Source organism: Balaenoptera ricei, chromosome 12, assembly GCF_028023285.1.
Source record: "Balaenoptera ricei isolate mBalRic1 chromosome 12, mBalRic1.hap2, whole genome shotgun sequence".
NCBI classification, from domain to species: Eukaryota; Metazoa; Chordata; class Mammalia; order Artiodactyla; family Balaenopteridae; genus Balaenoptera; species Balaenoptera ricei.
In genome coordinates, this window is record NC_082650.1 from 2,255,753 (window position 1) to 2,270,490 (window position 14,738).

At 52.7% G+C, this 14,738-nt stretch overlaps 1 protein-coding gene across 1 annotated transcript in view; it reads left to right on the top strand.

Annotated features, from left to right (window-relative positions):
- UNC93A (unc-93 homolog A) overlaps positions 1 to 1,302 on the top strand; it is a 48,883-nt gene extending 47,581 nt beyond the window's left edge. Inside the window, exon 8 of the mRNA XM_059942067.1 lies at positions 194 to 1,302. Coding sequence (XP_059798050.1) covers positions 194 to 459 — 266 coding nt within the window. The 3' untranslated portion in view covers positions 460 to 1,302. The remainder of the gene's footprint in view (positions 1 to 193) is intronic.
- The last annotated feature ends 13,436 nt before the right edge of the window (positions 1,303 to 14,738 follow it).

The following is a 14,738-nucleotide window of genomic DNA, read 5'->3' on the forward strand; positions in this document are numbered from 1 at the left end:
GATGGTTCTTCACTGCTAGAGAACGTCACCTGCCTTGCTGCCATCCACGCGTGAAATAATTCCAGTTTTTACAAAGGAAGGTCCTGGTTTTATTGGGAAAACTGGGCCGTGAGGAAGCTGCATATTTTCGGCAATAATCAGAAAGGTCGTTTGCGGTTTTACAGCCACGTTTTCACCCGTCTCTCCCCTGCAGCTCTTTTCGGGGTCCTGTTTGAGAAGAACAAGGAGGCCGCCTTTGCCAGTTACCGCCTGTGGGAAGCCCTGGGCTACGTCATCGCATTCGGATACAGCATGTTTCTGTGTGTCAGCGTCAAACTCTACGTCCTCCTGGGCGTCCTGAGCCTGGCCATGGTGGCGTATGGAACTGTCGAGTATCTGGGGTCCAAGAAGGTGGCCAGGCTGCTCACCGAAGAGCAGACAAAACCAGCTGAGGAAGGAGTAACACAGACAAAAATGTGAAGCAACAAACCCCATGGTGGATGAACCCAGAGCGTATCGGCGGGAGAGTTTTACCTGAAGATGCCTCAGAGTTTATAGTTGATTCTTTACGACTACTTCAATGATATTTCATTTTTTACGTGAATTTTTTTTCTATTTTATCAAATTTTTCAGTCCACCCTCTCATCCATAGAGATCCAGAGTATATGTGAAAGAAATAAACTCAGGGTACAATCAGCCACTCGGAACCTGCCTAGAATCATGGGGGTAACAGCTTATGCTTGTTTTTGTTGTTGTTGCTAAGAATTGGAAGGCTGCTTTAAAAACGCAGCCCAACACCATCATTTTACAAACAGGGAAACTGAGGTCCAGGCAAGTCAGTGACTACCTCTCAGAGTCAGCAAGTGACAAAGCCACACTAGGGTTTATGTCTCTTGACACTTATAGAGTATGAGTTTCTAAATAAATGCAATTACGCTATGGACTTGACTCTCGTCCACATACTTTGGACACACACACACAAGTCATCACATTACCCTGTTGTAGACCATTGGAGACAACAGGCAAAAGTAATTTCCAGGGCTTCCCTGGTGGCGCAGCGGTTGAGAGTCTGCCTGCCAATGCAGGGGACATGGGTTCGAGCCCTGGTCTGGGAAGATCTCACATGCCGCGGAGCAACTAGGCCCATGCACCACAACTACTGAGCCTGCGTGCCACAACTACTGAAGTCCGCGTGTCCAGAGCCCGTGCTCCGCAACAAGAGAAGCCACCGCAATGAGAAGCCCGCACACCGCAATGAAGAGTAGCCCCCGCTCGCCACAACTAGAGAAAGCCTGCACACAGCAACAAAGGCCCAGTGCAAGTAAAAATAAATGATAGATAAATAAATTTTTTTTAAAAAAAGAATGTATAGAAGTAATCTCCAAAAGGATACGACATGTGAGGCTGATAACACGATGAGCCTGGAGGTGGGGCATGCCGGTCGGATGCCTTCTGCCCACTCACCAGCAGTACCTACGTCCCTCCGTCTTGCTCCTTCCTCACCGTCTTTGACGGCTCAGGAACACCTGGTAACGCAGTCATGGCCCTTCTTTGAGCCCCGCTTTCCTTCTGAGGCATCCCAACCCTCTGGCACCTCTTGGACAGTGTTTCCCGTGTTTCCTCTTTTCTCCTTTCATGGACCTGTCAGTTAGCCCGCTGTTTAAACACCAGCCCCCTGTGGCCGGTGTTTCTGAGGTGCGTCCTTCAGCCCAGCCCAGCGCCCTCCAGGAGGCTACTCTCAGGTGCACTCTTGCCTCTAGGGCTTTACTCACCTGCCTCGTCGACCTTGAACGCTCTCCTGCCCTCAGCCCCTATCCATCGAGCTTGTCTGGGCTATGCTCGTGGCCCGTGAACACACACTTTCTGACCTCGTTCTTTTGTATAAGCATCTCCCCCTGCAGGACCTCAAGCCTCCCGGTGTCCACTATGTAATACTAGCGGGCCTAATGGAGGTTTGTTGAGTGAAGAAAATGTAGCAATAATTCAAAGAAGGATGAACCCATCCTTGGCCTGTCCACGAGCTTCCAGCCAAAGTCTGGCCCTTCCTCAGTCGTTCGTTCACTCACTCACTCAGTACCAACCAAGCCCCATGTGCCCCAGATGTAAAGCTGAGCCGATACGCACGTGGTCCTTCCTTCCTGCAGCTTTCAGTTTCAGCCAAGAGAGAAGACAGGTGTTAATCAAATAAATAAACATTTCGGCTGCTGTGAGTAGACACATCAGGCCTCTCAGATGCCACCTGCCCCCTCTGGGATTCACCCAGGACCCCCGGCTCCGGGACGGGCCACGCTCTGCGCCCCCCGCCATCCAGGCTGGGCGGTCCTGTCCACGTGGCACCCTCTTGCCCCGCCCGTCCGCCAGACAGCTCAGGTGCTGTGCTTCCCCTCCGTCCTCCGGCCGGTCTCCTCCAGGCCACACACAAAGTCAGCCGCTCCCCCTCATGTCCTGCCTGCCTTTCACGCCTCCCAACTTCCAGTCCTTTCTGCCGGCGCCAGACCCTCCCCTCCGCCCAGGACCAACCCCCTCCATCCCACAGCCCAGCTCCTCTGAGGGCTCTCAAGTTCACGGTCTGAACGGACCACGGCTATAATCTTCTTAACACCACTGAGCCTTTACCTTCTCGAGATCTCATAGCATTGTTTCCCCTTTTCTGCCAGTATTGCTGGCCAGCTTGTGCTGTGTCTGTCCGCAGGATGCCTGACCCCTTTGCATTCCCCCAGTGCGGAGCTCGGGTCATTTCATAGCGAGTCATGCTCAGTGAGCATCTCTGCAGAAGGCCCTCGGCGAGGGCTGGACAGCACGTAGCACCCGCCGACCTGGAGCGCTGAGCCTCTGTGCATAAAGCACGTGGGCCTGCACACAGGTCAGGCTGCCCACAGCCTGATTCGGAGCTGAGCTTTGGCTGCTCACCCAGCTCACAGCATCTGAACCTGAGGTGCCCTGCCTGACTCAGGAATCCCTCAGACCTTGGCCCTGAGACACAATGGCACCAGGAGTATGCCCTAGGCCGAGGGTCCAGCAGGGGTGCACACTGTCCCACAGTGTCCCAGCATCAGAGCCCAGAGACAGGGGCACCCCAGGCAGTCCCAGGTTTACGTTATTTATTTTATTTTTTGGAGGCTGGGGAGGCGCCCTCGGTGACTGTCAGCGCCAGTGTGACCCGCCGCAGGGCCGCGTGCTGTTGAGCACCTGCGTACGCCCCGAGGATGGGCCGACCTGGCTTAGGAGGCAAGAGCCAGACACTCAGTACTGTTGCTGGGAGTGCTCAGTCCTCCTGAGCCCGAGTGCCGGTGCTGGGGGTCCTCTGCCTGCAGAGAGCCAGCAGGCACCCAGAAATGAGGGGAACGTGGGCAGAGGCCCGGACTTGAATGTCCGGCCTGAGGCTGTCCCTTCTCCCATTTCCAGGCAGAGAAGCCAAGTGGAGGGCATTGCATCTCCGCGTGGTCCTGAGGCAGATTCCGCTGCCCTAAGAGCCCACTCGAGGCCAAGGCGTCACCAGGCTCTGAACAGACGGCTGAGCACCTTGATTTGTTTGCTGCTGCTGATGCCCAAAGAAACACGTGCCCGAAGCCCAAGCCCCTCCGGGGACGGGAGGGCTTCAGGTCCAGCTGGACGCAGGCGTGGGCGTCTGGAGAGCAGCCGCAGGGCAGCCGAATAACACTTTCCCATCTGTCAACCGGCTGCGGGGCCGGCACGTTGGCGCTCCTGGAAGGTTGCCTATGGCATTCGGGCCGTTTCTTTCCTCTTCATCCTTTGAACTTGGGCGTGTGCCCAGGTGCCCTGGTACGACGGGGCAGAGAGGCAAAGTCCTCGGGGCTCTTGTCTCCAGCTGGGCCGGAGCGGGTGCGGAGGGTGAGCGGTGGGTCCCTGCACCACGTCAGTGTTGCTCTGGGAAGGCTGAATTGTAGCCGAAAGCAAGTGATTTAATCTTGTTCTTAGTATTCCACTTGCACAATGGGACTATTCCTGCTTCATAAGGAATCATTAAGACAGTGTGTTATTAAAAGGGGAAAGGGGCGGGGGAGATAAACTAGGAGTTTGGGATTAACATAGACACACTACTATATATAAAATAAACAACAAGGACCTATTGTAGAGCACAGGGAAATATACTCAATATTTTATAATAACCTCTAAGGGAAAAGAATCTGAAAAAGAGTATAGAGAGAGAGAGAGAGAGAAAGAGAGAGAGAGAGGGAATATATATATGTAAAAAAATAAAATGCTTCGAATTTTTTAAAAAGACAGTGTGTTATTATAAAACTCTGTGAAGGGCTGTACACAGTGGAGTGAGGAGAATGAACACCCCAGACTAAGGTTAAAATGCAATGGTTTTGTCTATCTCTGAACTCCGGTGGAGTTATTACAAGCCTCGACTGGATTGGATCCAACAATCGTAAATCTCTTGACCCACCTCCCAGGGCTCAGGAACAAAGGCGTAATCTTACTACTTGCTCAGAGTAATTAATGAGGGCAAGGTTTATAAAATATAATGTATGAAAGTATGTCACAATATATTGTTAAAAATTTCCTAAAAATTAAAGGTATATCTAAACTAAAATGTTAAATGTAGAAATAGCAAAGTTAAAAGCATAAAATAATAAGGAGAAAGTGAGCATGGCAGTAATCCAGGCTTATGCGGCCGGACTCACGATCATTGTCTAAAACGAGTGCTGAGTTTACTGGCAGCCCAGGCGATAAAAAAGAACACAGATGGCCTAACAATCATTATCTGATACAAGGAGGCTTGCCAGTGTTTCAAAAGAGAATAATTCTCTAGGTCCTAAGAGAATAGTTTTCGAGGTCCGAAGATGTAAGGGAATATTCATGTGGGTTGCAGGTGAGGAACGTGGACGAGCCCATGAATGCTGCCTCTGACAGACGACCGGGTATTTTCTGGCAGGTTGGTCCTGGTGACCATTGACAGTAGCTCAGGGACTTCTGCCGGGCGGTGACTCTGTGGACAGGCGGGGCCAGGGATGCTGCAGGGCCAGGAGGGCGGCTTTCAGTGAGAAAGGTCAGTCACTTCCCGCTGTGCCCTCCAGGAGCCTGGAAAGTTCTACTCAAGGCCAGGCTTTGGGCCTTAGGTGACCCATACCCTCAGCCTCACCCAGAACGGACTAGCACCGCTCCAACAGGGTTTATGTAGTCAAGGAGTAAAGTACACAAACCATTTTACTAGTCAGAGATGATGACAAAATAAATCACATACAATGTGAGGGTTAAAAAGGTCTAAGGGGGCTTCCCTGGTGGCGCAGTGGTTGAGAATCTGCCTGCCAGTGCAGGGGACACGGGTTCGAGCCCTGGTCTGGGAAGATCCCACATGCCGTGGAGCAAATGGGCCCATGAGCCACAATTACTGAGCCTGTGCGTCTGGAGCCTGTGCTCCGCAACGGGAGAAGCCGCGACAGTGAGAAGCCCACGCACCGCAATGAAGAGTGGCCCCCGCTTGCCACAACTAGAGAAAGCCCTCGCACAGAAACGAAGACCCAACACAGCCAAAAATAAATAAATAAATTTTTAAAAAAAAGAAATAGGGGACACAGAAAGGCTAAAAAAAAAAAGGACTAAGGTGTTTGGCAATCTTTTCCAGTTTCACATTCAGATCAAAAACGAAGATGGTGTTTCTTCCCGAGTCCCTTTCCAGGCCCGGGTCGCAGCTTTCCTCCGCATCCCTGAGCCCCACCTCCAGCCCCCTCCAGACCTGCTCTCAGAACCTCCCCCTCCCCCAGCCGCACGGCCCTCTCCAGGCCTCCCCTCCTGCCCCTCATCTGTGTTCATCTCCCATTTCCCACCTCCCCACGCGCTTCCAACTGCTCCATCAAATTACCTCCGCTCCAGCTCACCGGGCCCAAGCTTCCTGGTTTTCTCTTTCAAATACCAGGATTAAATATTTGACGTATCAATCTAGTTGCAAAGTATGCCTCCAGGGCTCCGTCTCCGCTCAAGGGCACGTCTGCCCCCTCACGTGCCGTGGGGAGGTGAGGCTCTGCAGGCAGACCAGCTGGGACACATTCACGGGCGGTGCTTCGTCTGCTGGCCTCCAGATGCTCGGCTAAGCGTCTGGGTAAAGCAGCCTGTTGGGGGGAGCGTCTCGTGAGCTGCAGGGGCGCCCCCAGCCCAGGCGACGCGGTGGTCGCTCACAGGGCCGTCACCACCCCCTCGCTGAGCCCCTGACCAGCCATGAGCCTTCTGCGTGTGTTAGCTCGTTTCATCCTCACGGTTGGGGGGCGTTTGGGGTTGTCTCTCCCGACCTCTGACCCAGGGGTCCAGCCTGGCGTAGAGCCCGAACATCAGCATTTTTAAAAGCTCCCCAAGTGTTTGAAAGTGTAGCCGGTGTGAGGCTCCCCTGGTTTTAAAATCATGTTATTTCTCTGCTGCTGCAGCAGCTTGCTCCCCCCCTGTCTCCAGCCACCCACTCCGGGGGGCCCGGCCCCCCCTGCGGGCCTCTGCCCCCCAACTCAGCCATGGGCAGACAATACTCGTGAGCTCCGGGGGCTCTGGGCCTCGGCTCTCGGCTCTCTCCCGCCAGGCTCCGGACACTCCTCTGCTTCCAGCATCACCTGCCGTGGGGAGCCGCCCCTGCCAGGCGCCAGCTGCCCCAGCCGTAATCCACACACAGCCCCCACCTCGCCTCCCTCGGTCGCCAGCCCCTGTGGGCTTGGCTTCTGGGAAAGCTTCCAGCCCCTCTCTCCTTGGTCTCTGGTGCTTCATGACCCAACAACAATCTTCCAAAGTGTCAGCGTCACATGCTGCTTCCCCGGCTCGCAATCCACCAGCCATGGTCCTTTTCCTTCAGGGTGAAATCCAGCGCCTTAGCCTGGTACACAGGACCCCCCAGGATTCGGTCCTCTCTCGTCCTTGTCCCCCGCCATCCCTTTTCTCCCCGAGATATAATATACACTGCCCCCAATATAATATAAATTTATGTGTGTATTACTTGTACTATAATCATCTCTGCATCTAAGCGGGTATTGCTGGCTTTATTAAAATTCGTTTCCTCCTCCACTGCTGGGCTACTTTAGTGCTCAAAATTCCCCTTAGATGTCTTTCCTTAGGGGAAGTCTTTTAAAACTGCCCTAACCTCCCCCAGGCAGCAGCCTGGCTGGCTCAGGTGCCCTTCCATGGCTTCCCCAGAGGGTTCTGCCCTTTCTCCCTCGCCGGCCCTTGAGGCTCCTCCCGGGATAACAAGCTGTCCCCTTGTCTGTCCCCTCCCCAGCGTGAGGGTGGGAACGTGGGCAGATCCCACAGCTGGAGGAACCTGGGTCCGGAGCAGCAGTCGGTTCGTTTCCCTCTTTGTCCCTTCCTCCCGCTGGGGCTCAGCACCCTGGAGGGGCGGCAGGTGGGAGAGGAGCGCGTGTCGGGGGGCCGCGGGGACCGGGCGGGCGGTGCCGCATCACCCGGGCCGCGGGAGCGGGCACGACGGGTGCACGGCGCCCCCTGGCGGGTGGGGCGGGCGGACCAGGGCGCGCGGGCGGGCGGTCCTCCGCCGGTCGTTCACCTGAGTCCCCGGGGCGACGCTCCAGCCACAGGCGATGCTCCTGGCCCGCCTTCCTCTGGCTCCGTGAGCCGCTTGTTATTTCCGTTAGAACATCGGTCCGACTCTCAGTGCAGTGCTCCTGCACCTCTCTTCCCCGAGCTCCTTACAAAAATAAAACAAAAAACCACAGGCCTCCCCACCAGGCTGCTTTGGGAGGGAAAGCCTCTTACCTAGGAATTCAAAAGCAAGTCATTCTCCTACGAGGCTCCATCCATGTCAGCCCTCAGGATGTTTTCATATTGTACGGAGCAGCCCTTAATCAGAGACCAGGTCTTTCCTCCCAGTCTCCAGTCCTGTGGGGTTTCTGTTTCCCTGCACCTACCGCCTTGGAGTGTGATCAGGGACCCGAGTGGAGATTTTAATCTGTGGCCGTGAGATCCACAAGGATTCACTGGTGGACACACTCAGGGAAACACGCATTCCATCGATGAAATTCTGAGGCGAGGGAAACGTCCTCAAAGAAAACCAGGTGTGGGAGAGTTTACATTTAATGTAGGTCTGTGGGAGGTTCCAAGGACGTGAGGAACCCCAGTACCACCGTTTGAAGTCTGTGAGTCTGTTTCTGCTTTGTAAATAAGTTCATTTGTATCATTGTTTAGAGTCCATATATAAGTGACATCAGATGAGATTTGTCTTTCTCTGTCTGATTTACTTCACTTAGTATGATCATCTCTAGGTCCACCCATGTTGCTGCAAATGGCATGATTTCATTCTTTTTTTTATGGCTGAGTAACATTCCTTTGTATATATATAACCACATCTCCTAGAAGGCAGTCTTGATCTCCGCTGTGCCAGCAACCTGTCCTGAGGCTTAATCCTAGCCATTTAGCTTCCTTTCTTGACCCACAAATTCCAAGCAGGCTCGTTTTGCCTTGAACGATCTTGTCACACAAGGAAGTTATCTAGTAAGCAAATTCAAATGTATTTATCCATTTATTCCACAAGTACTTATTAAGCACTTGCTAAGTACCATTGTTCTAGGTCTGGTCGACACAGCAGTTAACAAAACAGCAAGGTGTCGCTCTCGAGACATTTCTTCTCTGTCACGAATGATAAGCCATTGGGTGAAGGCGCTGTGAGGAGCAGTGAAGTGAGATGGGGTGTCAGGACGGCTGTTCCCGCAGTGGGGGAGGGAAGCCGCTCTCCCGTGTCGGATGCGTGTGTCCAGCTTTGTGACGAGGTCCTGAGGGAGAGGATCACAAGGTGCCCAGGAGAACAGAGCCCAGTCGATCAAGGGGAGCCACCAGTAGCCAGAGACAGCCTGGGGGCAGGGTGTCTGCAGTGTGTGTGTGTGTGTCTGTGTCTGTCTGTGTGTGTCTGTGCATGTGTGTGTGTCTGTGTGTATGTCTGTGTGTGTCTGTGTGTGTCATCTGTGTGTGTGTGTCTGTGTGTGTGTCACCCGTGTGTGTGTCTGTTCATGTGTATCTGTGTGTGTGTCTGTGCATGTGTGTCTGTGTGTGTGTCATCCGTGTGTGTGTCTGTGTGTGTGTGTCATCTGTGTGTGTGTCTGTGTGTGTGTGCGTGTGTGTTTGTGTGTGTGTGTGTCTGTGCGTGTGTGTCTGTGTGGGTGTGTCATCCATGTGTGCGTATGGGGAGGGTGGAGGGCAGTCAGACATGAGGCCGGAAAGGAGCAGGGACCAGATCACTAGGGCCTACAGACCAAGGTGCGACTTAGGACTGTACTCTGAGCACCAAGGGAGACTGGATTCCTTTCCCATGGCTGCTGTAACAGGTATCACGAACGTGGGAGGCTAAGACAGCAGGAACGTGTCTACTCATGGTCCTGGAGGGCAGAAGTCTGCGATCAGATGTCGGCAGGGCCGCGCTTCCTCTGAGGCTCTGAGGGACAGCCCTTCTTGCATTTTCTGGCTTCTGGTGCTGGCAGCCCTGGATGTCCCTTGGCTTGTAGCTTCAGCCGTCAGTCTCTGCCTCTGACATCATATGACCGTCCTCCATGTGTCTTGTCTTCACCTCACATTCCCTTCCCTGTGTCTGTCTGTCTCTGTGTCTCTTCCTTTCTTATAAGGAGACCCATATATTGGATTAAGGGTGCACCCTTTTCCAGTATGATCTCATCATAGCAGATTGCAGATTACATCTACAATTATCCTACTTCCAAAGAAGGTCATGTTCTGAGGTTCTGGGAAGGATATGAATTTGGGGGGGACATTATTTCACCCAGTACAGAACCCACTGGAGAGCACTGATCAGAGGAGTGACATAATATGACAATTGTAAAAGGCTCACTGGCTGCGGGTGGAGAAGACACAGCACAAGGGTGGGACAGAGTCAATTAGGAAACTACTGATTTGATGGGGCAAGAAACGGCATGGCTAGCACCAAGGTGGGCTGGTGGCCGTGGAGGGGTGAAAGTGGTCTGATCTGGGATATGCTTTAAGGCAGAGTCTACAGGATGTGGTGATGTAGAGGCAGGGAGCAAGGAAGACTCCAGAAGTCTGGCTTAACAAGAACTGAGAGTGAAGTGGCCCCTTAGATGGGGAAGGCTGGCAGAGGGGCAAGGTCACAGGGTGAAAAATCAAGAGTCTGGTTTTGAGTACGTTAGTTTTGATACGTTATTAGACATTCAGGTGGTTTTGTTGAGGGGGTACCACACGGAGAGAGATAGACACGGAAGTTATCACCATAGAGATGAGATTTAAAGTCGTGGCACAGCAAGAGAGACCAACTCTGAGTGAGCGGAGATGGAGGAAAGCAAAGATCCGGGGTCTGAAACCCTGCATTTTCCAGGCTTTGAAGGTCAGCAGGAGGAGCTGGGGAAAAGCGACCAGTGAGATAAATGACGGCGCTGAGAGGGACACCACAGAGCCCAGACGGAGAAAGTGTTCTGAGAGACCGGGCCGCACCACGTCCACAGCTGCCCGTGCGATGGTCGGACGAGGACGGAGGGTGGGTCACCGGTTTGGCAACGATGAGGTCGCTGGTATTCATGACCAGAGCAGCACAGGGGAGTTTGGGAGGAAGATGTGAACCTAGTGGCTCAAAGAGAAAAGAGAAGTGTCGACCGTGGGTGCTTCCAACTCTTCCTAGAGGGCTTCTCCGGAAAAGAGGCAACGGCCCAAGCATGGCCTTGGGGTCAAGGGTCATGGGGTTACTGAAAGTGGGGTCCAGCTGCTCGCCGCTCAAAAGCCAGTAAAGAGGCAAGTTTGATGGAAAGGAAAGCTTGCTTTATTTTGGATGCCAGGAACCAGGGGGGAGGGCAGACCCCTGTCAAAGACTGACTCCCCCCGCCCCAGACCATCAGTGGGTGAGAGCTTTTAAAAGGGGAGTTTCAGGGGTGTCTAGGAGGAGGGAGGGGGCTACGTGCAGAAACGGCACAGGCAGCCCTGACGGTCGTCTTGAAATTGGTCGTGCGGTGCTCTGACCAGCAACATCTTGATTGTTTTAGGTACAGTTAGTCTTCAGTCCCAGGGTCCGTTTGTTCCCATTTCCTTGAGGCCAGTTCTCAGAGTTGTGGCGGCTTACGTCATGGCTACAGTCTGGTCATCGTGTAGTTCACTTCTTCCACCTGGTAGGGGGTTCCGTATCTATTAAAAAGCTCAAGGGACATGGCTCAGAATATGATCTATAGCCCTTGAGAAGGAACTAAAGGTCCTTGGCTTTGCTTAATGACCAAACTATTATTATGTAGTCCAATTGGGCTGCTTTACTTTGCTTCTGCATTTTCTCACTTCTCTAATTAAACTTATTCTTAAGCTAAAGTTTTTTCACAGACAAAAGGCAGGCGGAGGACATGGGGGGCATAGACCATAGGTCCTGCTCCATTTCAATTACACGGTTGAAATCTGTGGGAGTTGGGAAGGACAGGGCATTAAGATGATTCTAGTTTAAATTCTTCCTGTGATATTAATGAGAAAAGCAAGACTAGTCAGTAAGATTAGTGACATGGCCTGGGTCACATACCCCAGGTACTAGAAAAAAATGGTACTAGAACCTGGCTTCATAACTCCTGGTTGAGGGTGTTAGGTACTAAAAGGGGAGATAGTGATAATTCCAAATGCTCTTCAACTGAGATAGATGCTCTTAAGTTTTTGGAAGTTTTTACTGAATTGTAACATAAAGACAGAAAAGGTGTATGTGTACAGTTTGATAAATTTTCGCACACTGAACACACCCATGTAACCAGCACCTAGAACAAGAAACAGACGACCACCAGTACGGACCCCTGGGGACCCATTCCCACCACTTCCTCCAAGGCAACAGCTCCCCAAACCATAGATTCATTTTATGCGCTTATATGTGTCTCTCTCAAGTTTTTATTATAAAAGTATCTTGTTCATGTAAGTCCTTCAAGCAGTACAGAAGTGACGACGGTAATAAGTAAAAGTCCATTCACAATCAATATTTACCATCCTTCCAATGAACCAGGCGCTGTACAAGTTTTGGTTTTCAATGAATGTTAACTGGCAAAATGTCAGGGGCATGGTCACAGGGTGGGAAGATCTTTGAGGGCCAGGAAAGACTTCCACATTCGCTTAATCATGCTGTTTTCCCTGTCTCCCTCCCTCAGGCTTGGTAGATGGGGTCCTTTATCTATCGACCACCTGGGGTGTGGGTCTTACAGATCGGACTGAGGGGTAATCAAAATAGTGAAACTTCTATTATGGGTTCAGAGCTTCCTTGGACTCCACCAAACTCCTAGATTTAAACATCATAATGAATCCAGCTTCCTCCCAATCCTATCAGAGGAGAGCATGCAAGATAAGAGCCTCCGGCCGCAAGGAGCAGGCCTGCGCACTTGAAGGTGAGGTTAGACGGAAGCTGTAAATGGTGGGCGCCTGTGAGGTCCACGTAACTGATGGGAGAAAGCCCCAAGGGCGTGGGCTTCAGCGTGGAGCCGAGGTGGAGGGCGGCCCTGGGTCAGCACTGCCCCGGCGCATGGATGCACCTCTGAGTCGGTTTTCTGACCACGAAGTCCAAACTGCATGTGGTCAGTGGCCAGGGGGCACTGAGCCATCCTGAAGCCTTTCCGTGTCTGAGGAGGCCCAGGGTCTCGTAGAGAATGCAAGCCACGGAGAGAACTGAGCCCGATGAGAACTTATCAAAAGGAAGCTGAATGTGGAAAAGACACAGTTGGAGGAGGAATGTGCTTTCTCATTCTGGAAAACAACGATCCTTGTCATCAGAGAAGTGCTCCCTGCATTTTCCTTATTGTTCAGGTGCCCTTCTCTGGACAGTCGCCTCCTTTCCCAGCCCTGACGCCCAGGCGGGCACTTAGCTTGACATCCTGGAAGCCCACGCGACCATCTCAAATTGACGGGAAAATTTTAAATTGTTGTTCAAACTCAGGAGGTGTAAATCGCTCACCTGGACAATGCAGCCCAAATACCCGTACTCGAGTCTGCAGCGCCCGCCCCGGCGTGCTCGTCACTGAAATCCTCCCCAAACCCGCCCTTCGTCGATGCGCCTGAAGACAGTCAGGGGAAGAACTTAATTACACTTCATGTTTACAAAATTTACCAGCACACGTGGCTGGAGGATAACGATAAATAATGAACAAGCGAACACATCAAACCGAAAAAGAGAAATGCCTTCCAGGCTACAGACAATGAATTACTGTTATTCTCGGTTTGCTAATTAGAAAATCTGCAATGGTTCCCTTTTGCTTGATACAACTTAGCCAACATCTACAGCTGTTGTGTCGTGCACTTTTCATATAGCTACGTGAAGCAGTTTATTGGTCCTGAGCGGTTATAACAGCGCCTGTAATCAAGTAGATAGCAGGGAAACATTAAACAGTAATCAATAGAGGTAATTACACGCTGGAGGCCGAAGGCGCTGAGTACAGAGATTCTGCAGTGAGGCTCCTGCTTTGAGATGCCAGACGGTTCTCTGGGGTTAAGCCCTGAAGTCTGCAGGCGTGGCCCACGGGCCCTGGAAGAGTGGGTGAGACCCTGGGGGCAGCATTCAGCCTTCCTGGAGGGTGGGTCCAACCGGCTCTCTGCTGTAAACGTGGCTTCAATGAATAATAAAGATTCATTTTGGAAACTCAACTGCTTTTATGTAGAAATAATGTATTTTGAGGCCCCACTAGGGCACATCCCCAGGAGACCCCGGGAGGCCCACCAGAGGAGCATACCGCCTCTCCTCTGAGTCCGCAGGTGTGTCGTTGACGGGCCACCAAGCCCTCGGCCTGCGTGGGTCTCCTGGAAAGAAGAACCGCCTCCAGGGCGTCCATACCCTGGACGGGCTCCTGAGCCCTGGCCCTGCCCCTGAGGGGACGACCCCCTTTGTGAGGAGAGCGGCCCGCATCGCTAGGTGACCAGCATGCCGGCTTCTGGTCCTGCCCCCTTCAGCTGGGCTCTGCAGCTGCCAAAGGAAGACCCCAGACTCACCCTCGGACCAGACGAGAGAGGGTTCCCGCGTCTACACCAAGCCGGCTCGGGGACCGGCCTGTGGAAGTCACACCCACAGCTGGACGGTGGCCCCCGGCGAGCCGGCACCCCAGGACCCGCCCTGCACGAAGCACTGTGTCCAGGGCTGCTGGAACGGTGAGTGGACATCCTGTACAGTCTGCCTCCTCTGTCCCTGCCCGGGTGGTGCAGCTCCCACCCACTGTCAATCCAGAAAATAGGCAGAGGCCTACTGCGTTCTGGGCGGTCGCCACACAGGGCAAATAGGATAAACAATGTCTGTGACAAACGTTACCAAAGGGTGAAAGCGTAACTCTGGTGGTGGGAGACATCCGACTGAATGCAACCCAAACACTGAATAGCCTAGGGTCTCCGTCACTCCAGGCGGAGGGATGCCAGGGCCGTAAGACTGATCAAGAGGGTCTCCAGGGACACAAATGGCTGTAACGTGCTCCACAAAGCAAGTCTGAAGCGGCGTGGGCCCAGCGGAGGGGGCAGAATCCTGCCGGTGGGAAGGGACAAGGGGCAGGTAAGTGGGCTTTGAGAGCCGGGAGGCAGACATCTTTTGAGCAAACTTAAATTCTTTTTTATTCAGAAAAATTCAGAATGTATTGGGTTGCTCATTCTGTGCTGAGACTACAAATACTTATAATTCTCATAATATTTCCCAGCTTTAAGCGATTTACATACCAGTGAGGAAGATCAATGGGGACACGCATTTGTAAAGAGCGACATGAAATATAATTCAACACAATGTGTACTTCAGTGGCAGCGGGCTCAGGGAAGAAGGAGAAACATCCCAAGGCGGCCAGGCGCAGGGGGAGGCCCAGCGCCTGGAAAGTGCAGCC